The sequence below is a fragment of the Propithecus coquereli genome, unplaced genomic scaffold (assembly GCF_000956105.1).
Source record: "Propithecus coquereli isolate 6110/MARCELLA unplaced genomic scaffold, Pcoq_1.0 Scaffold124, whole genome shotgun sequence".
Taxonomy (NCBI): domain Eukaryota; kingdom Metazoa; phylum Chordata; class Mammalia; order Primates; family Indriidae; genus Propithecus; species Propithecus coquereli.
Genome location: NW_012136525.1, coordinates 2,633,204 through 2,657,552, shown reverse-complemented (window position 1 = coordinate 2,657,552; position 24,349 = coordinate 2,633,204). Strand labels below are relative to the sequence as shown.

At 53.7% G+C, this 24,349-nt stretch overlaps 3 protein-coding genes across 6 annotated transcripts; 2 read left to right on the top strand and 1 right to left on the bottom strand.

The window, feature by feature from the left end:
• Nucleotides 1-738: 738 nt before the first annotated feature.
• GNB3 (guanine nucleotide binding protein (G protein), beta polypeptide 3) lies at nucleotides 739-6,554 on the top strand. 2 transcript variants are annotated; one of them, XM_012637832.1, is made up of 10 exons: nucleotides 739-907; nucleotides 1,153-1,238; nucleotides 1,501-1,539; nucleotides 2,745-2,851; nucleotides 2,930-2,993; nucleotides 3,125-3,287; nucleotides 3,392-3,455; nucleotides 3,553-3,754; nucleotides 4,836-5,052; nucleotides 5,945-6,554. In XM_012637832.1, exons 2-10 carry the CDS (start codon nucleotides 1,182-1,184, stop codon nucleotides 6,049-6,051), a joined length of 1,020 nt encoding a protein of 339 aa, XP_012493286.1. In that variant the 5' UTR covers nucleotides 739-907; nucleotides 1,153-1,181; the 3' UTR covers nucleotides 6,052-6,554. The 2 variants fall into 2 exon arrangements, with proteins under 2 accessions (XP_012493286.1, XP_012493285.1); XM_012637831.1 differs by having other exon boundaries at nucleotides 3,392-3,458.
• A 1,120-nt stretch (nucleotides 6,555-7,674) lies between these two features.
• Nucleotides 7,675-10,563, bottom strand: CDCA3 (cell division cycle associated 3). Of its 3 annotated transcripts, none has more exons than XM_012637834.1 (6): nucleotides 9,730-10,563; nucleotides 9,340-9,516; nucleotides 8,977-9,106; nucleotides 8,418-8,636; nucleotides 8,180-8,283; nucleotides 7,675-8,058 (listed from the first exon to the last, which is right to left on the bottom strand). In XM_012637834.1, the coding sequence occupies exons 2-6, from the start codon at nucleotides 9,457-9,459 to the stop codon at nucleotides 7,903-7,905; spliced, it is 729 nt and encodes a 242-aa protein (XP_012493288.1). In that variant the 5' UTR covers nucleotides 9,460-9,516; nucleotides 9,730-10,563; the 3' UTR covers nucleotides 7,675-7,902. The 3 variants fall into 3 exon arrangements, with proteins under 3 accessions (XP_012493288.1, XP_012493289.1, XP_012493287.1); XM_012637833.1 differs by having other exon boundaries at nucleotides 7,691-8,058; nucleotides 8,418-8,711; XM_012637835.1 differs by lacking the exon at nucleotides 8,180-8,283 and having other exon boundaries at nucleotides 8,418-8,711.
• A 45-nt stretch (nucleotides 10,564-10,608) lies between these two features.
• On the top strand, nucleotides 10,609-23,734 carry USP5 (ubiquitin specific peptidase 5 (isopeptidase T)). The gene is made up of 20 exons (XM_012637830.1): nucleotides 10,609-10,783; nucleotides 13,537-13,662; nucleotides 13,907-13,973; nucleotides 14,165-14,298; nucleotides 14,444-14,589; nucleotides 14,867-15,051; nucleotides 15,499-15,593; nucleotides 16,309-16,502; nucleotides 17,169-17,240; nucleotides 17,545-17,632; nucleotides 17,761-17,886; nucleotides 18,350-18,503; nucleotides 18,845-19,019; nucleotides 19,982-20,070; nucleotides 20,695-20,817; nucleotides 21,346-21,489; nucleotides 21,565-21,710; nucleotides 21,914-22,067; nucleotides 22,347-22,431; nucleotides 23,077-23,734. Exons 1-20 carry the CDS (start codon nucleotides 10,673-10,675, stop codon nucleotides 23,168-23,170), a joined length of 2,508 nt encoding a protein of 835 aa, XP_012493284.1. The 5' UTR covers nucleotides 10,609-10,672; the 3' UTR covers nucleotides 23,171-23,734.
• The last annotated feature ends 615 nt before the right edge of the window (nucleotides 23,735-24,349 follow it).

Here is a 24,349-nt window from a genome sequence, read left to right as displayed (position 1 = left end):
CCTGCTCCCACAGCCCCAGCAGGGTGCAGTGAGCCAGGCCAGACCCCAGGCTGGGAGCAGGCGGCAGGGTTGCCCTCCACTTTCAATCTTTCTCTGCCCAAAGCGGGGGCAGGCCTGCGCATCCTTCCTGGTGGATCCCCTGTGCCTCTCTCCCCCACCCAGGATCAGACCTGGGGCAGCTGGTTGGGGTTTGTCCACAAGAAGGATTATCCAGATCAGTCTCTTCTAATCTCAGCTCCTGCCTGTACCCTCCCATTCACCGTAACCCTCTTCTCCAACCTCCCTGAGCTAGGGACACAGTTTGAGGTATTGACAATGGGGCCATCTATCACCCTTGTGTCCTGGCTCCTGGACTGTTGTTAAGTGGGCCCTGACGGCCAAGATCATCACCACTGGTGGAGGCCAGGGCTGGGGGACCCCTGGAGCTGTGGTTGCTACTGCTCCTTTGCACCCCTCCCGAACCCCAACCCCTAATCCTCACAGCTTTGCTCTAATCCCATGGGGCCTGATGCTCTTATCTCTGCCTGCAGGGAGACTGACCAGGGAAGCGCCCCATCAGCCCTCCTCTCTCGGGGCTTGTGTTGGGGGCTGCTCCCCTCCAGGCCCCACACTCCTGCTCCCACCCCTCCTCCAGGCTGGGCCCAAGTCTCTTTGGAAGCCACACACCTCCCTCCCTCCCTGTCCTCTCCCCTCACCCCTGCCAGCTGATTTCATTTGCCTGACGTGGTGGTTGGACCTACCCTTCCCTGTCGGGCCCCCCCACCCCCCCGCCAGTGGGGGCCAGGCCAGGCCAGCTCCTCTGGCAGCAGAGCCTGGGCAGGTGACGGGCAGGTGTTGCAGCCGAGGGAGTGAGGAGGCGCCCGGGAACCAGAGCCGGAAGCCTGGGAGAGGTCCAGCCAGAGCCCAAGTAAGAGGGAGCTGGCCTGGGCCCTGCTCTCCGGGGCTGGGGCTGCAGGGAGGGCTCAGGCAGGGCTGGGGCTGGATGCACAGGACTCCAGGCTTGGAAGGCCTAGCCGGGGGGTGGTGCAGGCCCCCAGCCATTTCCCTATTTCTTGGTGTGGGCTCTGGCCCTTAGGAGTCTGGTGTGGGGTGTGGAGGACAGCAGCATGGCCTGGTGAGCATTCCCCAACACCTACCCCATGTTCCCGGCAGGAGCCGGAGCCACCTCTCGACACTCAGCCATGGGGGAGATGGAGCAGCTGCGGCAGGAAGCGGAGCAGCTCAAGAAGCAGATTGCTGTAACCCGGGAACCCTCCCTCTGGGGACCTCAGCAAACAGAACTGGGGACGTGAGGGAGTGTGGCCTGGGGGGAGGGGGCCGGGTCCACTCTTGAGTGACACCTTAGAGGCCTCTGACCTAGAAGTGACTAGAGACTTTCTGAACTTGGCTGTCATATTTGAAGCCCCCCAAACCCCAGAGCCCCACACCACCCACCTCGCAGGTCCACGACCTGCCACCCCCGACATGTCCTTCCCTCCCTGATGTCTGCTTTGCCCGCAGGATGCCAGGAAAGCCTGTGCCGACATCACTCTGGCAGAGGTGAGGCCTGTCCTGAGGGCAGAACTGGAGGGGAGGAGATGGGAGCTCCCCAACCAGCAACAACCTGGTGCCCCGAGCTTTAGTACAGCGTGTCCTCGGAGTGAGGAAAGGCATTAATTAATTCATCAGCAAACGTTTAGTGAGACCTGCTCTGGGCAGACACTGTATTGGAGGCTAAAGATGTGGACACTGTTCCTATTCTTGTCCACAAAACAGGAGTGGTTACGCCCCCTCACAGGGCTGTGAGGATGAAGAGAGGGACAGTACTTTGTAAGCATAAAGCCCTTGTAGACTCTAGTTGCTAGTTGTCCATATTGCCTTTCATCAACTCTAAAATGCACCCTTCTTCACATTTTGACATCTCTGCAATCAAGATGCATCCAACAGTAGATGATGCTTTACAATTATAATTGGCAGCATTTTTTTTCTTAGTAATATATACAATAACGCTGCTTCTTAGAGTTGGTGGCATCTTAGATTGGATTAAATATCTTAATAATAAGAGTGAATGCTTACCATGAGCCAGACACTGGGCTAAGTTGCTTAAGTACCTAATTTCATTTAGTTTTCATGACGTCTCTGGAAGGTAGGTGCTGTGATAAGCTTAATTTTCCACCTCGAGGAAACAGGCTCAGAGAGGTTAAGTAACTTGCCCAAGATAACAATGTAAGTAATAGCAAATTAAGTCTGTTGACGCTGGAGCCCCAGTCCAAGTCTAGGAGCTGATTAGAGTTCAAAGGTCACAGGACCACAAATCGCAGGAGGTGCAGTTCAGAGTCATGGCAATGCCCTGGTGCCCAGCCAAAGAGCCGGCCATGCTGGAGTGGTAGGCTAGCACAGGCTCTCGCCAGCTTGGGAGCACCAATCGTGTGCACCTCTGCTCAAGTCTGTTTTCATTGACCTCACACTGGCAGCTTGAAATGGGTCAAGGTGGGAGTATTTACATCATGGAAATCACCCTCCCACTCCGCCATCCACCCTGGAGAAGCAGTTGTTAAAGACTTAGCAACACACCACTGGCCATGCATGCATCTGTCTCCCACATTGGTCTAAGCCAGTCGAAGGTAGGGACTTATTTCCCAAAGGCCGGAGGGCCTGACCTAGAGCCTGGCACAGAGCAGGAACTTGTGTAGATCAGTGGCTGTGACAGAAATTTGAGTGATATATCCTGCTCTCCCCAATATCTCGTGCCCCTCTCTCCACAGCTGGTGTCTGGCCTAGAGGTGGTGGGACGAGTCCAGATGCGGACGCGGCGGACGTTAAGGGGGCACCTGGCCAAGATCTATGCCATGCACTGGGCCACTGACTCCAAGTGAGGCTTGAGAAGGGCCCAGGGGGATGGGGAGGCAGGGCAGAGAGGCTTATGTGACATGGGGTGCTCTCTCCCCAGGCTGCTGGTAAGTGCTTCGCAAGATGGGAAGCTGATCGTGTGGGACACCTACACTACCAACAAGGTACCAGCCCTGCTTCCCCGACCCTCCACCACTGCATCCTTCCTGGGGGCACTAAGCTCACTTTTCTCTGCCCCTGCCCACCTGGGAGCTCAGCTCAGGTCCTGCCTCTGCCCAAACCACCCTCCCTGCAGGTGCACGCCATCCCGCTGCGCTCCTCCTGGGTCATGACCTGTGCCTACGCCCCATCAGGGAACTTTGTGGCATGTGGGGGGCTGGACAACATGTGTTCCATCTACAGCCTCAAATCCCGCGAGGGTAATGTCAAGGTCAGCCGGGAGCTCTCCGCTCACACAGGTGAGTGGGAGCCCCTCTCTTCCTGTCCTGAGGGTCCAGGGAACCCCAGGCCGTGCTGGGCTGTGGCTCTGCAGCCAGGGCACTGCCCTTCTAACCACCTCCAGGTTATCTCTCCTGCTGCCGCTTCCTGGATGACAACAACATAGTGACCAGCTCCGGGGACACCACGTGGTGAGGGCTGAATGCTGCATGTGCTGGGGCTCGGAGGTAGTCCTGTCCTGGGCACGTGGCCTTCCTCTGTGACGGCCTTCCTCCCTCCCGGCAGTGCCTTGTGGGACATTGAGACTGGGCAGCAGAAGACTGTGTTTGTGGGACACACGGGTGACTGCATGAGCCTGGCTGTATCTCCCGACTTCAAACTTTTCATTTCGGGGGCCTGTGACGCCAGCGCTAAGCTCTGGGACGTGCGCGAGGGGACCTGCCGCCAGACTTTCACTGGCCATGAGTCGGACATCAACGCCATCTGTGTGAGCACGGGACCCTCTCACCCCCAACAGCACACACGACGCACATCCCCTGCTCCCCATAGCTTCCCTAGCCCTACCTGTTTTTAACTTTTCACTTTGAAAATAATTTCACTTCACAGAAAAGTTTCAAGACTAAGAGAAAGAACGCCCATATATCCTTCCGCCAGCCCCACTGTTAACATTTGACCACATTTGCTTTATCATTTGCTCCGCAGAGAAATAGAGAGTGACGGACACACACACACTTAGGTGTAGATATATACTTTGTTACTTTTCCTCTGGGTCTTTTGAGAGTGCGTTGCAGACATCATGCTTCTTTTCCCTTAAATACTTCCTAAAAAGAAAGCCCTTTTCTAACATAGCCACAGTATAATTCTCAAAATCAGGAAATTTAATGTTGACACAGTACTACAATCTAGTCTATAGTCTAGATTCAAATCTTACCAATTATCTACAAAAATGTCCCTAATGGCAATGTTTTTGTTTTTGTTTTTTTCTGTTCAGGATCCAACCCAGAAATGAGCATTGCATTTCTTTGCCATATCTTTTTAGTCTCCTTTAAACTGGAACCATTTTTCTACCTTTGTCTTTCATGACATTGACATTTGTGAAGAGCATGAGCCAGTTTTCTGTACACTCTCCCTCCCTTTGAGCTTATCTGACATTTCCTCACGATGAGATTTAGGTCATGCATTTGTAACGGGCCCTGTTCTTGCACACCCTGATCCAGCCCTATGTAGTCACAGGAGTCTGGGACAGCCTCCACCCTTCTAGCTGGGTGGCCCTGGGCAAGGCTTGGTGCTCTCGAATGCAACATAGAGGCGATGGCTGCCTGCAGCGCTGTAGTGAGGAGCGAGCAGGGGTGTAGGGAAGCTGCAGGCATGCCGCTGGCACGTGGTGCCTGGCAGCAGCGACTAGCCACACCGGGGAGCTGCCTCTCACCCAGGCCAGGGGAGGGGCAAGCAGGGAGGCTGAGAAGCAGCTTGCCTTGGAGTCAGCAGGTGGGAGCCAGGGAGAGGGTGGGGACCCTGTGGGCTGGTGCAGGTCTGAGTCCCGACCCCCTTGCCACCTGTGCCCTCAGTTCTTCCCCAACGGAGAGGCCATCTGCACGGGCTCGGACGATGCCTCCTGCCGCTTGTTTGATCTGCGGGCAGATCAGGAACTGACCGCCTACTCGCATGAGAGCATCATCTGTGGCATCACGTCCGTGGCCTTCTCCCTCAGCGGTCGGCTGCTCTTCGCTGGCTACGACGACTTCAACTGCAATGTCTGGGACTCCATGAAGGGCGAGCGCGTGGGTAAGGGCCAGCCCTGCCTACTGCTTCCTCAGCTGGAAGGACCCTTCCTCACCCTCCCTCCCACTCTGTACCCTCCTGTCAGCTCCCTTGGTTGGGACACCCTTGCTGCTGTTCCCATCATGGCATCCCTCCATCCCTGGAATCTAGGACCCCTTGGTTCCCAACCTAGAACCATCTTCCCGCAAAGATGGTTGCTCTAAGCAGCCCCTCTCCACTGCCAAATGCCATAGCTGCTCCCTGCCCAAGGAGCTCCTCTGGTCATCCCCAGATTTGTGGACCTTGAACGTCTAGTCAGATCCGGATTCCTGACATTTCAGGGGCAGCCACTGAAGGAAGGACAGCCTCAGGGCACTGTGGAAGGGAAGTGGGGAGAATCAAGGAAATCTGGAGTGGCCTGGGGGTCCTGACCCCAGACTAGGGGCTCATAAAGTCGATCAGATAGTGTGGCTTCTCTTGGGAGAGGCCCGGTGATGACGGAAAGTAACCCTGGCCAGAGTCAGGATCCAATTCCTGGTTCTGTTGCTCGCTTTCTGAGTGCCCTTGCATGAGTCACTGCCTTCTGGGCCCAGGATCCTCATTTGGAAACAAAGCACTAGGATGAACGGGTTGCTTTTCTTGTCTTCTAGCACCCATTAAGGTGCCCTGGCTTTTTCCTGTCTGCCCTGCCCCTCCCCCAACCCAAGTTCTTGACAAATTGGCCTCAAGAGAAACCCCTGCCCTTAAGGCTAATCCTCTTTGTCTCTGAGCCTATTCAATCCCAATCTAGGACTCCCGCACATGCACACAGACACATGTACATGTACACACGTACGTGTACATACACACATGCACGTGCGCGCAGCTTTCCCAATCAGTATAGGGAGACAGACTGACTCCTTTCCCTCTTCCTTAGGCATCCTCTCTGGCCATGACAACAGGGTCAGCTGCCTGGGGGTCACAGCTGATGGGATGGCTGTGGCCACTGGTTCGTGGGACAGCTTCCTCAAAATCTGGAACTAAGGAGGCTGAAGGAAGGAAGCGGAAGGCCATGAAGACACTCAGCTGCCCCCACCCTCCCCCATCTCTTTCAGGTTCTCTCTTCTATATCCCAGGTGCCATTGCCACTGAGCTTTCTCCCGAGGGCAGTGGGGAGGACGAGGGCAGTGGGGAGGACGGGTAGTGTGCCTTTGGGAGGCAGCCTCAGGGACAAAGGGGCAAAGAACTGCCCCTTCTCCTCCCATGGCCTCCCCTCCCCAAAGTCCTCACATCACCCCGCTTAATGAATGAGGACAACCAACCCCTCCCCAGCCCTTCCCAGGTCCAGCAGGCTTCCAGTTGGAAGCTCCAGGTCCCAAGATCCCTCCCCCAGAGCCACTATCTTTGTGCAGACCTGGGTGGTATAGGGCACTCAGCCCTGTGACTATGGCTCTTGCACCACTAGGGTCCTTGCCCCCTTCTCCTTTTTCTACCTTCTTTTTTTCTCTCCTAAAGCCACCTGCAATAAAGCGTAGCAGCCTGGTACATCTGTGATGTTTGGCTTCCACCTGCCCTCTCTTCCAAAAAGACCCAGGTCCCATTTAAGGGTAATAAAGCATTATGGGTACTGGACAGCTAGCTTATGGGCAGAAAGAAGGCTGTAAGCAGAAGCCCAAGCCTCGTGGGGGAGGCCTGAGATGGGTTGGGAGGAGAAGCTATTCACCAGGTGGCTGGGGGATTGTATGTGCAACAGTTCACTGCAGCCTGCCTAAGGTGCCTGTGTGTATGTTTGTACAGGAAGGTTAAACTGAGGAGGAGTCAGGTTACAAAAGGCCTTGAATGCCTGGCTAAAGAGTCTAGACTTTATCCTAAGGACAGTGGGAAGCCATTGATGAGTTTTGAGCAGAGTAGTAACATGATCAGTTATGCTTCTCAGAAAGATCACCCTGGCAGCAGTGTAGGCTGATGAAATGGAGGCAGGAGAGACTGGCACTAGGGAAACAAGGTGAGAGGCAAGTGGCAAGAAACGCAAGAGCGACAGGACAGAGGTAAGGAAGAGGAATTAAGAAGAGATTAAAGAATGGAATCAAGGGGGGAGGGGGAAGGAGGGGACTGGTATTTGCATACACAAAGAGTGCAATGCGCACCATCCAAGGGATGGGCACACTTGAAACTCGGACTTGGCGGGGAGTGGGGAGGCAAGGGCAACATACATAACCTAAACATCTGTACCCCCATAATATGCTGAAATTAAAAAAAAAAAAAAGAATGGAATCACCAGGCTTTAGTGACCAAGGTTTAGGTTTGGGCAGCAGGGCAGATAATGCTGTTATTCACAAGGATAGGGAATAGGAGATGAGGAATAGCTTTTGGGGAAGATCATAAATTCAATTCTAGATAAACTGACTTTGAACTGCTTATGAGGCAGCTAGATAAAGATGAGGATTACAGAGAAAGACCTGGAAATTACCAGACTATAGGAAAGTGATCACTAAAGCCTTAGAATTAAACACCTAGGGAGAGCAGGAGGAAAGGGGCAAGGACAGAGTCCTGGGGACACCATGACTTAAGGGAGGTACACAAAAAAGGCTCAGAGTATTGGTGAGGGGACGCTCAGACCAGGGAACACAAGTTCTCCAGGCTGCCATTCTCTGGACAGAAGAGCCAGTGCAAGGATTAAGTATACCTTTTAAAAGCATTTAAAACCACTTCCTTTAATATACAAGAAACACAAAAGACACAAAGAAATCCCAATAAAGCTCTCAGTCCCAGATTGGTAGGTTAGGAGGAGTCAAGAAAACAAGCCTTTCCTCAGTCTCCCTGGGAAAAAAGGGGTGAGAGGACACAGAATATCACCAGGCCCTGGGTGAATCCAGTGCCAATACCATGCAGGGCCTAGCTGTCTACCAAGGGGAAGTTCTGATTTTCCTTGTCATGGTCCTGGCCTTGCTCCCATGCTCGTCCTCCAGTTTTCTGAAGTCGTCCAGTTCCAAGAATGGCTCCTTCCTTTAATTCCCTAACATTTTCACTTAGCGGGGAAGGCCGCTTACCCTGCGAAAATCAGTGTATGAGTTGGGGGTGGTTGTTCAGGAGGGGGAAGATCTGGGTAAATGGGTCTCCCACCATCTACATTGGATATCCAAGTAATAGCTTTCACCCTCTCTCCCTTTACCTGTCGTGGTGTCAGGGTCCCGGGGGAGTTGTCATCTTGCAGGATGGTGAGGGGGGATCTCCCTAGTACCTTGCCATTTGGTTTCCGTCTATTTCGCTTGGAACCTAGGATGGGTAATGAGTTAAAGCAAGGATCCAAACCTAGGGGCTTACAGTTTATGCCTCCCACCCTCACCGATGGACTTTATCCCAGAACATCCTATGTTCTCTTCCCTATACCTTGCCCTTAGATTCTGTACCTGAAGATCGGGGAGTTTCGGGATCTCTTAAAGGCTTGTCTGAGCTATGGCTGGCCACGGGGGTTTCTGTGGGCTGTCTTGCTTCCTCCTTGGAAAACACCTGTTTAGAGGGGAGCTCAGTCTGGTTCCAAACTGGTATCTGATCCTCAAGGGATAACTGGGTACCCAGAGGCAAGCCCAATTCAGAACATGAAGATACCTCCAGGGGCGGAATAAGCTCTGCGGGAAGATTTGATTTGGAGGCTTCGGTCTCAAATACTTCACTCAGTTGTTTCACCAGTGGGCTTGGAGGGTCTAGAGGAAAGAAGTGAACAGTGACCTTCTGATACAAATCATTCAGCAAGGAGAAAAAGAACACCAGCTGTAGGACTCATGCCCAGGTGAGTGAGCAAATGGGAAGAGAGAAACCAAAGTGGAGTGAGCAAAATGTTGAGAAAAGACGGGCCCAAAGCAGGAGGATGCAGGCCCCCTTAAGAAGGAGCCCTGAGAGAAAGGCTTCATTGGTCCTATGCAAGAATAGATGACAGCCTTATCAGCATTCCCTGGGTCCAAGACTTGCCTCCATTGCTGGTCTTCATAGGTGTCCGTGCAATGCCAAGGGTAGGAGAGCGGGGATCTGAGTCCTGGGCATGTTTGGGACCCTCCAGTTGTTCCCCTGCTGGTAGGCTTGGCTGTGGAGAGCTCTCCACCTGTCAGGACCATAGGCTAGAACCAGTCTGGGCTCTGACCCTTCTCTCCTTCCCATATTCCAGGGAGGATTGCCAAGGCCCTCAAGACATTCAGCCCACCCCACACAGACTGAGAATGCAGAAAATAAGGCAGGAGTAGGGATGGCAGTGTAAGGGCTTTGTCAGAATCAGATTAGGCAGAAGCCCAAAAATTCAGACAGCTTCTCTGCCTTCCCCACCCTGGCCCAGAGTACCTGGATGGGAGTACGCAGGATGCCAGCACTAGGTGAACGGGGGTCTGCCACTTGAGCCAGATGCTTGTTGTGCGGTGGAGGCCCTGCTGGAGTGACTGGGAGGCTCTTCACTGAGCCCATCTCAACCAGGAGTTGCAGGGTGGGGGCAGGGCCCGGCTCGGGGCGAGGAGGGGATGCCTGCAAGAAGTGACTCAGGTCTCGGCCCTTACCGCGACGATGTCAGACCTGCGACCCCAGACCACCCGATCTTTCCAGTTTCCAGCTGAGGAACCTCCTGGCCGCTGGGCCAGAGGCCTCTGCGGGGTTAATGACTGGTGCGGCGGACCAAGCGGCTCATTCTGGGCCTGCTGGGCCCTCTAACTTATTCATTAATTTATTCAAATCACCTACCAGGCCCCAATTCCACCTTCGCGTACACAGCAGCTCGAGGCTCAACTCCCGAAGCTACGAGTTTCAAACTTCCCGCCACGCCCCCTGCCCTGACCCTATTGGCTGAGCTGACGTAGGCTCCCATAGGCCCGCTATGTGAGACCCGCCTCCAGCGCAGGAAGTCATTGGTCTGGGAAGACGTCTATCACGGAGACCTGTGGGCCAATGGACTGAGGTTTGGTTTGCCAGGGGTGACGCCTCCTCGAGCGGGGGACTTTTGTTCAGTATCGGCCTGCTAGCTGTCCGTCGTGAGACTTTGAGGAGTGCCAGTCTTCGCTTTCGAGACCTTCAGTTTCAAAACCGGATGATTTAATCAAGCAAAATGGAATGATGAGTGATTACGCTATTACGCGTAAATCCAGATTGAGTTGTGGTTTTCCTGAGACAGACATAGTAGCCTTATTGGTTGACAGAGTTATCAATCACTCCACACCAACCCTCTCAAGCTCCGCCCCACTGGATACCCCCTTTTCAAACACCAAGAAGACAATCACCCCTCTACTTTCCCATTAGACAAGTCCCCAGGAAAGTTTCTGGGACTGAGAGATCTAAACGACAGTCAGTTTCTGCTCTTCAATAGAAGGCGTGCTAAGGGGACCTTAGGGCTCGCAGCGTCTGAGCAGCGGCCGCTCCGGAGCCCACCTCGCTTCCCTCCGTGCGCTCCTGCCCTGGAAGGGTGGGATTGGCTCTTTCGACCATCAATTGCAGTAGAAACGCTTTTCATTGGCGTTAGTCAAGAGCCGGCAGAGGGCGGAGCACTGGCAGGCAGGCCGCGGCCAACTGCCATTCTCGCGCTTCTGCCCCTCGGCGCATGCCCCTAACGAGTAGCGCTTATTGGACGGGAGAGTGGGGGTGAGGCTGGGAACGGTGGGAGCCGCTGTGTGGAGGAGCTGCTGCCGGTGTCATGGCGGAGCTGAGCGAGGAGGCGCTGCTGTCAGTGTTACCGACGATCCGGGTCCCTAAGGCTGGAGACCGGGTCCACAAAGACGAGTGCGCCTTCTCCTTCGACACGCCGGTAAGCCCATTCCCCACGCCCGCAGCGAGCACGACTTCCTTCCATCGCCCTGGTCATTCTGCCGGGGCCTGCAAGGCTTGGGCTGCCGCCCCCCTGCGCTGCACCCTGGGACTTGTAGTCTCCCACGCTCCACTCCGCCGCCGCGGTTGAGGAGCTGCGGCTGTCGTGTGACTACGGCCCCCGGAAGCCGCTGCGCTCGCCTGGCCCGCTCCCCGCCTCGCGGAGCACTGTGGGCATTGTAGTCGCTCACTGCCTTCATGGCCGTTCTAAGCGAGGGGTGGAGCCCGACCGTCGGACTACATCCCCCAAATGGACCCTTGCGAAAGCCTGGGAGTCGGCCTTGTCTGTCGCGCACTGCTCCCTGGGTTTTGTAGTTTTGTTTGGGAGTGATGGGGGCGACTCCCCACTGTTCTCGGCCGGGGTTGGGGTTGCGGGCTGGGGACTGCAGTTCCGAAGCGGCTAATAGTCTGGAAGTGGGGTCTGAAGTAGTCCGGTTCTGAGAAAGGCCGAGTTAGAGCCTTACCCATCGTTAATATGGACAGGGGGCGGGGAGGTGGGTCATGGGTGGTGGTGAGGAGAGGAAAGCTCCCGTCGTTTCTCCTTTGAAGTGAACTATTAGCCACTCCCCTCGCCCCAGCCCATCACAGACAGCGGAGAGAAGCCCTTTTAAAGTATTCCTAGAGATGGTTTCTTTCTCAGAAGATGCTAAGGCCCCTTTCCCATCCTGCTCTCACTCTTGACTAGTTACACAAAGCCGCCACCCACACCGTGCTTCACGTTTTGCAAGCTCCACCGGGTACCTCCCTTCCTACTGTTCTGCCTTCCTGTGCCACCCTCAAGCAGAGACAGGCCTTCAGGGCCTGAACTGAGACAGCAGCTTGGCTGGGATCCGCCCCCCTCACCACCCCTCCCCTCAAGCTGCTGGGCCCTACCCAGTGTGTTCAGTCAGACCAGCTCATGGCCTGAAAACTGCAAGTCAGAGTGGAAAGACTTCATTAATGCATCACCAGTGCTCAGTATAGCAGGATGATCTGAGGCCCGGTTCAGGATCATCACTGTGACTTGTGGTTTGCTTGGTTTGCTAGGCTTTGATCTGGGCCTCAGACAATGTGCTGCTTCTCTGAAGTCTGGCTTTGGCAAAGGTAAAAGAAGACTGCTCAAAGCAGAGCTCCAGGGTTCCTAATTCTTGGTGAAACCAGCATCTTTTATTTCCAGCAGAGGAGTTTAATCACTTCAGAGCTCCCACGTTCCTGCCAGGAGGGAGAGGTTTTTCTTAATTACCAGCAGATGGTAGAAGTCAGTGGGTCCCTCTTTACACTTATATTCACTCCTGTCTTTCTCCTTAGTAATTGCTTTGAATAATCCAGAAAGGGGTTTTGTAGTCTTCTGCCACTTTCCCTCTTTCACCTCAAGTCAACAGATCTCCAACGTGACCTAGCTGCTTTGCTAACCAACTTCCAGCCTATTTGATTATTTTCAAATTGGATTCCGGGAAGAAAGAGAGCTAGTTGACCTCCCTGGTGAGAAATGCTCTATTTGTCCATTGACATTGCAATTCTCATTGTTCTAGGGAGTGGTACAGAGCAGTCTATGGACCTAGAACTGCATTAGACAGTGCCCTATTTTTAATATCACAGCAGAGGAATTTTCAAGGCCACCGAGGCTCTTATTCCAGAAGAAGATGCCTATTGCTCCAAGCCTTGGATCTGAAGGAAGATTCATTGTCTCCAATTTCCTCCTCCACCTTCTTCGTCCCTCTGTTTACAAAGGCACTGGAAGACTTGCTGAGCTTTGGGGAAGCCCATCCTCTCTCCTAAGCTGTGATTCAGGGTGGACATTTGTCTTTCCTTCTTTTCTTCTCAGGCTGTATGTGTTTAGCAATCTCCGCAACTGTTGCTAGATGGTTCTAAGAAGGGGATGGCTTTGAGGTTGGAGGTTGATGGCATTTGAGTGGGGATCTTACTTACTGGTCAGAGGGGAGGGGGGATGGCTGGAGAATGTGGGACTTCACATCATGTCCCTGCCAGTCTGGGTCAGGGTTTAGCTGTGAGTCCCAAACAAGGCCTTATTCCCCTGGAGCCAGGCTTCATCAGGAGAGGAGGGAGAAGACTCACAGTGTGGACCAGGGTTCGACTCCCTAGTAGAATGTGATAAAGGAAAGATCTAGGCTTTCTGGAAAACTCAGGTATTAAATGTACTGCTGAGGTGCTGGAATCTCTGCTCTTCCAGTCTGGAAGGTTTTCTGAATCATGGAGATCAGACGGGGTTTGTCTTAGGGGTCCCTGGTTTGGGTTTAGTGTCTGACATGAAAGTCTTCCCTCTCCCAGGAAAGGACCCTTTTCCCCTCCGAATGTAATCTCTGGTGCTGGAAGTCTACAGTATTTGATCCCTGTTACTTTCTGCATCTCAGATCTTAGCCCCAGGAAAGCTGTAAAGGGGGTCCTCTGTGATTGACTGAAGGGCTCCAAAGCCCAGAGGAGGAGCAAGAGGGAAGATGAATGGTGAGGGACTGGTGTTGCTCAGCATCCTGTTGTCCTTTTCAGTGGTTATCAAAGTCATAGGAGGAAATAGGGAGAATCTTAGCAGTTCTAAAAGGTTCCAAAAGGGTAAATAACTTGGCAAGGGCCATGCTGTGTTAGAGAACCAGAAATCTGCTTCTAGGAACTACCTGTTTCTGACTCTAAGTCTTTGGTTTCCTCACCTGTCCAGGCTTCATCCTCCTTGTGTTTCCACTGTTGTCTCTTGTCCTGCAGGAGTCTGAGGGTGGCCTATACATCTGCATGAACACGTTCCTGGGCTTCGGGAAACAATATGTGGAGAGACATTTCAACAAGACGGGCCAGCGAGTGTACCTGCACCTCCGGCGGACCCGGCGCCCGGTAGGGACAGAGGCTGGACCAAGGGCTGGGTGCATTCAGACACATTCCACAGGGTGCCCATTTTGAATCTGTCTATTGGCCTCAATTTCTCCGTTTCACTTACTTTTGTTTGTGTCATTAAAACTTGGAAGATGTGCTTTAGCTTTGTTTTATTCTGAGATTAACCACTCCCTCCCCTCCATCCTCCCTATTTGTCCCTTCCCTGGTGCTCATTGCTGATCCAGCCCTTCCTGCTTCATTGCAGAAAGAGGAGGACGCTACTACAGGCACTGGAGACCCGCCCCGGAAGAAGCCCACCCGGTTGGCTATTGGTAAGCACCACTGCAGTCCTGTTCTCCTCCCTGAGCTGGTCTGTCCTGCACTCAGAGGCACTCGGAAAGTCCCAAAGAATGCGCCTGATTGGTGGCCCTAGAGATCTGGAAGGGACAAAATGAGGTGTCTGAGGAGGGACATTGACCTATAGTGGTTTCCCTACTCTCCCTCTTCTTCCCTATCCCTCCAGGTGTTGAAGGCGGCTTTGACCTCACCGAAGAGAAGTTTGAATATGACGAGGATGTGAAGATTGTCATTTTGCCAGATTACCTGGAGATTGCCCGAGATGGGTTGGGGGGTCTGCCTGACATTGTCAGGGATCGGGTATGAATCCCTTCCCACCCTACCAGAGGTTCTAGGGCAAGATGGGTCGGGAGAGTAATGTCTTGTGCGAGCACTGACAAAGCTGAAGACCAAAGGGGTGTGGGGCGAGGGGCTGGGGACTGCCTCTGACCCTCTCTTCCCCTAGGTGACCAGTGCAGTGGAGGCCCTGCTATCGGCTGACTCAGCTTCTCGCAAGCAGGAGGTGCAGGCCTGGGATGGGGAAGTGCGGCAGGTGTCTAAGCATGCCTTCAACCTAAAGCAGTTGGACAACCCTGCTCGAATCCCTCCCTGGTGAGACCTGGCCCTTCCATCTTGGGGCACAACTCCTGGAGCAAGGGCAAAGAGAACACCCTTCTGGGGGAGATAGTGGGAGAGGGTAGGGAGCAGGACAGGGAGGGAGATAAACAAAGTGTGGGGACTTGGGGGGAGATAAACAAAGCGTGGGGACATCCAGCAGAGAGGAGAAGAGAGAGACCTTGAGCTGGCAGGGGCCTGCAAAGCCCCTCTCTCCACCACTCCCACATACTCCTGACCCGCATTTCAGCTAATTTTCTTCTCCTTGGATTAGTGGCTGGAAGTGCTCCAAGTGTGACATGAGAGAGAACCTGTGGCTCAACCTGACAGATGGCTCCATCCTCTGCGGCCGACGCTACTTCGATGGCAGTGGGGGCAACAACCATGCTGTGGAGCACTACAGGGAGACAGGCTACCCATTGGCTGTGAAGCTGGGCACCATCACACCTGATGGCGCTGGTACCCCCTCCCCTGCTCCAGCCACCCTCACACTTAACTGTGTTTCATTTGTTAGTAATTTTATATGACATGAATAGTACATGAATGCATTCTCTTGATAAAAAATGAAAATACTGCAGATGAGACCAAATCTCTGATGAACACACCCTCCTCTGTCCCCCCATCCTAGTCCCTTACCTACCAAACCTGCCTTATCCTAGTACCTTATCCTGCAGGGGTGGACTCAGAAGCACAATGAATTCCAACCCTAACCGTGTTTCACCCCATCTCCCCTGAACGCCAATCCCAGAAGGGCTTGCGATCTCACTGATATTCAAGGGAAGCACGAGGATGACCCTTATAGGCTGTCCTCCTCTCCCACCAAGGCCGCTCTGGACAGGGGTGGGACTGGTGGCCAGCCCAGTCCTGAGCCACTTCCCCTGACACTGTTCCTGCCTCCTGCTCTAGACGTATACTCATACGATGAGGATGACATGGTCCTGGACCCCAGCCTGGCTGAGCACCTGTCCCATTTCGGCATCGACATGCTGAAGATGCAGAAGGTGAGACCCTCTTCAGGTTCAGATTCTCCTAATTCCTGTCCCTGTGAGTCCCTTCTTCCTTGCCTGAGCCTAAGGTGGGGTGTTAGGGAAAGCTTCTGTAACCCAGTCCCCAAGATACGTGGGCTTCCTTTGAAAAGGTTTCTAGCATCATTCATTCAGTCAGCAAATACTACTGAGTATTTACTATGTGCTAGTCATTGCGTGAATGAGACCAGTCTGGTCTTTGCTTTCATAGACTTATATTCTAGAGGAAAAGGCAGGGATTAATCACATTCTCACACAAATAAGTGAATTAATTGCAAACTGTGATGGGTGCTATGAAAGAGAGGTGGGGGGTACTATAATCATTAGCAGGGGGACCTGGTCTAGTCTAGGGGATTGGGGTGTTTCCCTGGAGAAGTGATGCTCAAGTGACAATCTGAAGGTGAGGGAGGGGTAATTTCAGAATGGGAAAAACATTTCAGGTGTAGAAAATCTCATTCATTTCATTCCCTTATTCAAGCAGAGACCTGATGTCTTATAGGCCTCTGGGACAATAACCTGTAGCCTTCCAGAACGTGGGCTGGGTGATACTTAATGTGCCTCTCATGTTTGAGCCCGTAATTCCACAAATTCTAGGCTGCAGCTGGGTATCACCCTATACTCAGTGGGAGATCAAGGTGAAAAATACAAGGCTGAGTTTCTCACCCAGTCTGAAGTGCCCCTTCCCACGCAGACGGACAAGACGATGACCGAGTTGGAGATAGATATGAACCAGCGGATCGGCGAATGGGAGCTGATTCAGGAGTCAGGTGTGCCACTTAAGCCCCTGTTCGGGCCCGGCTACACAGGCATCCGGAACCTGGGTAACAGCTGCTACCTCAACTCCGTGGTCCAGGTGCTCTTCAGCATCCCTGACTTCCAGAGGAAGTGAGTAGTTGCTTGGCACGGCCCCTCTCCTGGTCACTAGCCTCTGGGCACACTCCTCCACCAGCGCCCTCCGCACCTCTGTGCTTGATCTCAGTCCTAGAGTAGTTCCTGTTGCACTCTGGCTGGTGTGCCGTCCCCAGCACACACAGACCCCGCCAACCGGCAGAGCAGAGGGCCAAATCCCAGGGCTCCTCAGCCTGCTGACAGACTCAAGGGGTAGCAGGTGGTCTTTATTTAGGCCAGTGACATCAAATGAGCACCTCACGTGGATATGTAGCGTTCAGGAAGAGGGGCGATGGGACACTAAGAAGAAAGGCGGGTTCTCGGCGTAAACGAGCTTACTGTCTAATTGGGAAACAATATGAAAGCGGAGAACATGTCAGTAAGTTCTGTCCAGTAGAATATGAACTGTATTTATCCTAATCCCGGGCTGCCTTCTCCCATCCCCTGGCTCTGTCTTGAGGAGGAGGCAGGGAAAGAACACTCCACACTGGACACAGTCGAGGGGGAGGACGGGCAGGTGCTGGAGAGAAATGGACTCCAAGGTCTAACCGCAGTGACTGCTCTGGGGGAGCCTGTTCACAGAGTTAGTAGATAATTGTTCCCTTCCCTTTTCCTCGGAGCTCAGGCCAGAGCCCCTCCAATTATCCTTCCCTTGACTTCTAGGTATGTGGATAAGCTGGAGAAGATCTTCCAGAATGCCCCGACGGACCCTACCCAGGACTTCAGCACCCAGGTGTATGTAGCCGGGTCCTATTTGCAAAGGCAGTTGAGAGCCTCCCAGCATACCCTTCCACCTCCACGACCACCTGGAGTGCGAAGCAGTTTAGATCTTGGCCCTTTAGAAGCTTTCGGGTGACTGCCTTCTGGGCATGTTGTCTGTCTTGAGCTGGGTTCCTTTGGAACGTAAGGTTCTTCACATTTTAGAGAGTTGTCTAAGGAGAGCTATGAGCAAAGGTTGAGTTGGGGAGGAAAAGACACAGATAGATGTGCCCATAGTTAGTTGACTGAAACAAAATAGTCTTCTTGGATATTAACGCAGGGCCAAGCTGGGCCATGGCCTTCTCTCAGGAGAGTATTCCAAGCCAGCACCGGAGTCAGGTGACGGGGAGCAGGTGCCAGAACAAAAGGTGCGTCGTCTGGGACTCTGTCCCTTTCAGGCTCTGGGATTATGGGGAAACGGGTCTGGGAGATGTCTGAAGAAGGCCACTTGATGGCCCTTGAGCCCCAGCTGAGTCCCTGCCCTGGCTCTGCCCAGGAAGTTCAAGACGGCATCGCCCCTCGGATGTTCAAGGCCCTCATCGGCAAGGGCCACCCTGAGTTCTCCACCAACCGGCAGCAGGATGCCCAGGAGTTCTTCCTTCACCTTATCAACATGGTGGAGGTGAGGGCTGGGAAGATGGCACCCCTGTCTGCCTTCAGATTACTCCCTCTCCCTCCTGCCCACTCCTTCCTCAGTCATCCCCACCCCTGTACCCCAGCAGTCTACACACACTGAGCCTTCCCTGTGGGTAGCGTTTGCACCTGAGAAGAGTAAAGACAAGCCATGATCCTTACCCTTGGTGGGCTTGCAGCTTAATTAAGGATACTCCCAAAGAAAATGATATGAGAATACTTAATTGTTTATAAAGAGAAATACAAGCACATTGTAACACAGTCCCACAGTGCTAGGATGGGGCCAGAAATGGGGAGGGGATGGTTAATTAGGGAAAGTTTCTGCACTACTCTTGCATCCCCATGCCCCTAAGAGGTAGTCTCCCTTCTCTGCCTGACTCCCCAGTGAACCTTTGAGGTGCCATTCCATTCCCCGGCTGCCCAGACCTCCCTACCCTGCCTCTTTCCCATAGAGGAATTGCCGGAGCTCTGAAAATCCTAATGAAGTGTTCCGCTTCTTGGTGGAGGAAAAGATCAAGTGCCTGGCCACGGAGAAGGTTAAGTATACCCAGCGAGTTGACTACATCATGCAGCTGCCTGTGCCCATGGATGCAGCCCTTAATAAAGGTAGGTTGCCCTGTCAGCAAGGCTTGATGCCTTGGAGGCTAAGGTCTATGATGGGTGCCAGGGCACCTGATGGGCACAGAGCCCACAGTATGCCCTGCTCCACCAGCCAGAGTTCTGAAGCTGGGCCACCAGTGTGTGTAGAATTAATCGTGCCCAGTGGAATCTCAGCTTATTACCAGAGCTATGTTGAAACAGAGGCAAGATGTAATGGATGTGTGCCAGGGGTACTTGGGGAGGGTGGGAGAACTGAGATAGTTGTGCATAGAGGGCCAGTAGGGCAAGGCTAAGGAGGTAAAGGGGCAGCAGCCTCTGAAGGACCCACCAACCCTTTCTATCACCAGAGGAGCTTCTGGAGTATGAGGAGAAGAAGCGGCAAGCCGAAGAGGAGAAGATGCCGCTGCCAGAACTGGTTCGGGCCCAGGTGCCGTTCAGCTCCTGCCTGGAGGCCTATGGGGCCCCTGAGCAGGTGGACGACTTCTGGAGCACGGCGTTGCAGGCCAAGTCAGTAGCTGTCAAGTAAGTCCTTTGAGCCGGGTGCAGTGGCTCATGCCTATAATCCCAGCACTTTGGGAGGCTGAGGCAGGAGAACCGCTTGAGGCCAGAAATTCAAGACCAGCCTGAGCAAGATAGTGAAACCCCATCTCTACAAAAAATTAAAAAATTAGCCAGGTGTGATAGCATGCACCTATAGTCCCAGCTCCTCAGGAGGCTGAGACGTGAGTTATCACTTGAGCCCAGGAGTTCGAGGCTGCAGTGAGCTAGATCATACCACTGCACTCCAGCCTGGGTGACAGAGCAAGACCCTGTCTCTTAAAAAAAAAAAAAAAAAAGTATGTCCAGTCCTTTGGTCAGGGCCTAAATAAGGCTGCAGGCCTATGGCAGGGTGATCCCAAAAGATGTATCTCTGCCTCTGTCCTATTTTTTCATCCCTGTGTGGTTAGAATCTTAGGATTGAATCACTTGAGGCTGGTAATCTCCCCAAGAGGCCCTCACAGGGATAGACATGGAAATGACTATATCTGTCTCCTTGTCCTGCCCCAACCACTCCCTCTTCTTTCATGGTACAGGGTCTCTTTCTAGTGCATCCTCTCTCCACTCCTCCCCTGATCATGGCAGAGCACAGGCACGTGGTATCAGCTGTGGACAGAGTTTGGATTTCCAGCCAGTGGCCCTACTTTCTGCCTAGCCATTGGCATCTGGCACTGGGTGCAATGTGAAGGAGGGCTTTAGTCTCAAGGGAGTCAGCCACCCAGCCCTTCGCTGCTCCTGCCAGTGAAACCCATCCTCTGGCTTCTGCTGCTCCTTGTTGGCTGAGGACAGACATCAGATGCCTGCCCGCCTGCCCAGGGGATGAGAAGAGTGTGGAGTATCTTCTGGGTTACTGGGACTTCTGCCCATGAGAGGCTGAGCCCTAGAGTGGGAGTCAGGACGGGAGAAGCCTGGGGATTCTCTGAGTACCAGCACATTCTCTCCCCTAGGACCACACGGTTTGCCTCGTTCCCTGACTACCTGGTCATCCAGATCAAGAAGTTCACCTTCGGCTTAGACTGGGTGCCTAAGAAACTGGGTATGGTTGCTGGGATGAGAGAGGTTAAGCAGAACATGCTAGAAAAAGAAGGGGCCTTAACACATGTAAAACTAGTGTTTCTCAAACTTTCCCCTGAAAAGGGAAAAAAATGACCTTAGATATTTCAAAATGTGTCTAATTTGAAAAGCACTGACTAAAAATGTTAAAAGACGTCTATGATTTTATAGGTATGATTTACCACCCAAAGTGATTTTCACAGTTTTATTTTTGTAATTGGCAAGATGTCTTCATTTTGATAGTCTTGAAGCAATTCATTCTTACGAGTCTTACAGGTCCTGACTGTAATTTGAGAAATACTGATTTACCTTCATTTTTAGATAAGGAAGTTGAGACCCACAGAAGTATAAAATCACCCTGTCTCACGAGTTTTGGGTGTCCTGCCTCGCCCGTACCTCAGCTGTGGTAGATCTAGGACTTGCATCCGGGCTCCTGACTCCTGAGCTCACTGTTATTTTTCTTACAGTGGGATCCCTAAGATTGGTACTGCTTGTAGCAGCTTCTTGTCAAAGAGCAGTTCTGCGATAGGGGACAGGGCGTTGAGGCCCCCAAAGTGCTTTTCTAGGAGGGCCTCAGGGAGCTGCTCAGGTGTCCCCTTTGCTGCAGATGTGTCCATCGAGATGCCAGAGGAGCTGGACATCTCCCAGTTGAGGGGTACAGGGCTGCAGCCGGGAGAGGAGGAGCTGCCAGACATTGCCCCACCCCTGGTCACTCCGGATGAGCCCAAAGGTAGCCTTGGTTTCTATGGCAACGAAGACGAAGACTCCTTCTGCTCCCCTCACTTCTCCTCTCCGACATGTTAGTGACTCTTCTTCCTGCCTGTCTCCCTTGCTGATGGGGGCCTCTCTGTCTTGCCTCCCTGACCCTGTCCCTTTGTGTTTCTCCTGTCCTCCCTTTCAAATTTCCTCTGCCCTCTTTCGATGGAGGTGGGGACCAACTGGAGCACTCCAGTCACATTCCCAGTGTGGATGGCGGGAGCACTGGCTGAGTGCCTCTCTGCCCTTGTCACCTCCCTGGTCTGGGTCGGGTGGGAGTATTGTGCTCCAGAAACAGGGCCTGTTCTGTGGGAGCGGGCAGGAATCTGTCTGACCCACGTTACATTGCGTGGTCATTATAGTTCTGGGATAAGGTGCCAGTCCGTGAAGAAAAATGCACGTAATGGGTGATTGGGAGAGGGCTGGGGGCGGGCCTGGGGGAGGGAGGAGGAGCCGTGGGAGGGAGGTGGTCAGTCACCGTGCCCACATTTCCCCATCGCAGCACCCATGTTGGATGAATCCGTCATCATCCAGCTGGTGGAGATGGGCTTCCCCATGGACGCCTGCCGCAAAGCCGTCTACTACACAGGCAACAGTGGCGCTGAGGCTGCCATGAACTGGGTCATGTCGCACATGGACGATCCAGGTAGGCAGGGGTGGGGAGCGGGGTGGGGCAGGGCCTCCAGCCTCCCCAAACACTTCAACCCCTTGACATCCACAGATTTTGCAAACCCCCTCATCCTGCCTGGCTCCAGTGGGCCCGGTTCCACGAGTGCAGCAGCTGAGCCCCCGCCAGAGGACTGTGTGACCACCATTGTCTCCATGGGCTTCTCCCGGGACCAGGCCCTGAAAGCTCTGCGGGCCACGGTATGGGCTGCCCCAGCTAAGCGCTTGGGGCCAGTGGGGAAGAAAGGGGTGGGAGTGTCGGTCCATCTTCCAGCAGCAAGACCAAGGACAAAGGTGGGTGCCACCCCTCTGTGGCTATGATGAAGGAGCTGAGGCTCTCCTTCACCACGGGCTCTCTCGCCCCAGAACTTGTTAGAAAAAGTAATGCTTCCCTCCTCTCCAAGAACAATAGTTTAGAACGGGCTGTGGACTGGATCTTCAGTCACATTGATGACCTGGACGCCGAGGCTGCCATGGACATCTCAGAGGGCCGCTCGGCTGCCGACTCCATCTCTGAGTCTGTGCCCGTGGGACCTAAAGTCCGGGATGGTCCTGGAAGTGAGTGTCCCTGGGAACACTCCCTGGTAGAATATAGCCGATTTGCCACACTAGATCCCTCATCCCAAGGCAGCTCTGCTTTCCTCAGGGGTCAGAGGCTTCTTTTCACCAGTGACTTCTGAGGGTGGGACTCTAGGCGGCCGAGAGAGCCATTGGCCCGGTACATGCCCCACAGTCCTTGAAACTCCTGTCCCGAGTTTGAGTTGTTAGTTTTATCTTTGGACTGTCACCCAAGGATCCTCTCATTTCCCTCCCTGCCCTGTCTCTCCCCCTCCCTAGAGTATCAGCTCTTTGCCTTCATTAGTCACATGGGCACCTCTACCATGTGTGGTCACTACGTCTGCCATATCAAGAAGGAAGGCAGGTGAGGGGCTGGCGTGTGTGTTTTGCATGGAGAAGTGGAGGTGGGAACTAGTACGGGTGTCCTCGAAGTCCTTAGAACATTTGTGGGAGAAGGTAAAGGACTGCCTGATGGGGGGCATAGACACCCCGGAGCGTGAGAGAATGTCTTCCGGCAGGGGTAGGCAAAGGGCTGAATCTGCTCCATCTGCAGCCTGAGGGCTGAATCTGGCCACCTGCTTTTGTAAGAGAGTTTTGCTAGAACACAGCCACACTTGTTCATGTATTGTTTGTGGCTGTTTTCATGCTGCTACAGGAAAGTTGAGTAGTTGTATCAGAGACCAGATGGCCTGCAGAGCCTTAAACTGGCCCTTTCCAGAAAAAGTTTGCCAACTTCTTGCCTCACAGGAGTGGGTGGGGGTGGTTGTAAAGACACTGGAGAATCTGAAAGACAGTAAATATGAGAAGTGTCCTGTATTGCGAGATTGTGACAGTCTCTTCAGACAGGAAGCAGCTGGACTGTAGGTTTTGGGGGTCCAGGCAGAGACTTTTGGGAGCCTCGGCCCCAGAGTCACCAGCATCACCTCCAGGGGCTATGTCAGAGGCTAAGCTGACGCAACTGGAATGCCCAGTTGTTCACCCTTTCCTGTCGCTTCCCCCACTTCCCCAGATGGGTGATCTACAATGACCAGAAAGTGTGTGCCTCTGAGAAGCCACCCAAGGACCTGGGCTACATCTACTTCTACCAGAGAGTAGCCAGCTAAGAACCTGCCCTCACCTTTACCACCGAGGGCAGGGGACAGCCCACCTGGCATGAGGGATAGGAGCTGAGGGATGGACTTCAGCCCCCTGCTCTGTGCCCTTTTTCTTTTTGTTCCTGGCAGCAGGGAAGAAGCTGGAGGCCACAGGAGAATGGCCAAGCTATGGCAGAGGGGCTATAGACTCTGGGGATGGAGCAGGAAGGGGATGGGAGGGGGCTGACCGCCTGTCTGTAAGGAGACTTTGTTGCTTCCCCTGTCCCTGGAATCCACAGTGCTCTGCTTCTGTGTCACCCTGCCCAGCACCCTGGTGTGGAGGGGAAGGGTCTTATCTGTGTGCGTGCGTGGGTGTAGCTTTGTGCAGCCTCTTCCTGGGGAGGGAGCACCTGTGCCTCCCCTCCCCCTTTGTGTTCGCCCCTGTGTGGTTGGGCAAGGAGGGATATGAGGGAAATGGGTACTCACCCTTGCCCTCCTGCCTCAGTCTCCCCCCTGCCTCCCACCCCCGTCTCTTCCCTTTACTTCTCTGGAAAATGCCAAAATACACGATGTGAATAAAAGTACAATGGCTAAGCTGTGTCCTGTTTGATACTTTGGGAGAGACTTACCTTCTGGGGTTAGCAGGAGCGCCAGTTTCAGAAAACCGCCAGCTCTGTCCCCTGCCCCTCCCTAGGCAGCTCTCTACTTTTCACTGGTTCTGGACCTCTTGGAAAACTGGGCGCTGGGTGGGGACGTGGAGTAGAGTGGCATAAACGCAGAGCACAAGGCAAAGGGACGATGGGATGAAGAGCCCTTCCTTGCTTCCTGTAGTCACACAGGGTAGGCCCAAGTGTTTCCCAGATGTCCCTCGTGGGCCTCAGTCCCTGCTGTTCTTGTCAGGCCTCAGCGGCCTGGAGTCCAGGAATGGGATACTCCGGGCACACTTTATGCCGGTGTGAGCTGCCCCTCCCACTCTGGACCCCGTATTTGCCCAGCACCTGGCTCTACGCTGTCCCTGGGTACGTCAAGGGTGCCTGCTCAGCAGTGCGGGAGCAGCTACTCCGATGGGGGAAGGGGCTTCTCTTTCCCGGAGTCGGAGCCATGCCCGCAGCGATCGCAGCCCGAGAGCAATCTGGGCGACGGCCCACTTGCTGCCAGCCAGCGTCACTCGGAACCCACTCTGGCCCTGTGGGGCTGACGTCGCGCAGC

What these genes read in the sequence shown, in the direction of transcription:
- GNB3 (XM_012637831.1), top strand. Translation starts at nt 1,182, where the DNA reads ATGGGGGAGATGGAGCAGCTGCGGCAGGAAGCGGAGCAGCTCAAGAAG. An exon ending in AGCTCAAGAAGCAGATTGCT is followed by an intron (nt 1,239 to 1,500) that starts GTAACCCGGGAA and finishes CTTTGCCCGCAG; the next exon opens with GATGCCAGGAAAGCCTGTGC. An exon ending in CGGACATCAACGCCATCTGT is followed by an intron (nt 3,755 to 4,835) that starts GTGAGCACGGGA and finishes CTGTGCCCTCAG; the next exon opens with TTCTTCCCCAACGGAGAGGC.
- CDCA3 (XM_012637833.1), bottom strand. Translation starts at nt 9,459, where the DNA reads ATGGGCTCAGTGAAGAGCCTCCCAGTCACTCCAGCAGGGCCTCCACCG. An exon ending in TCCTGCGTACTCCCATCCAG is followed by an intron (nt 9,107 to 9,339) that starts GTACTCTGGGCC and finishes TGGTCCTGACAG; the next exon opens with GTGGAGAGCTCTCCACAGCC. An exon ending in CGAAACTCCCCGATCTTCAG is followed by an intron (nt 8,284 to 8,417) that starts GTACAGAATCTA and finishes TACCCATCCTAG; the next exon opens with GTTCCAAGCGAAATAGACGG.
- USP5 (XM_012637830.1), top strand. Translation starts at nt 10,673, where the DNA reads ATGGCGGAGCTGAGCGAGGAGGCGCTGCTGTCAGTGTTACCGACGATC. An exon ending in GCCAAGTCAGTAGCTGTCAA is followed by an intron (nt 19,020 to 19,981) that starts GTAAGTCCTTTG and finishes TCTCTCCCCTAG; the next exon opens with GACCACACGGTTTGCCTCGT. An exon ending in CACTCCGGATGAGCCCAAAG is followed by an intron (nt 20,818 to 21,345) that starts GTAGCCTTGGTT and finishes TCCCCATCGCAG; the next exon opens with CACCCATGTTGGATGAATCC.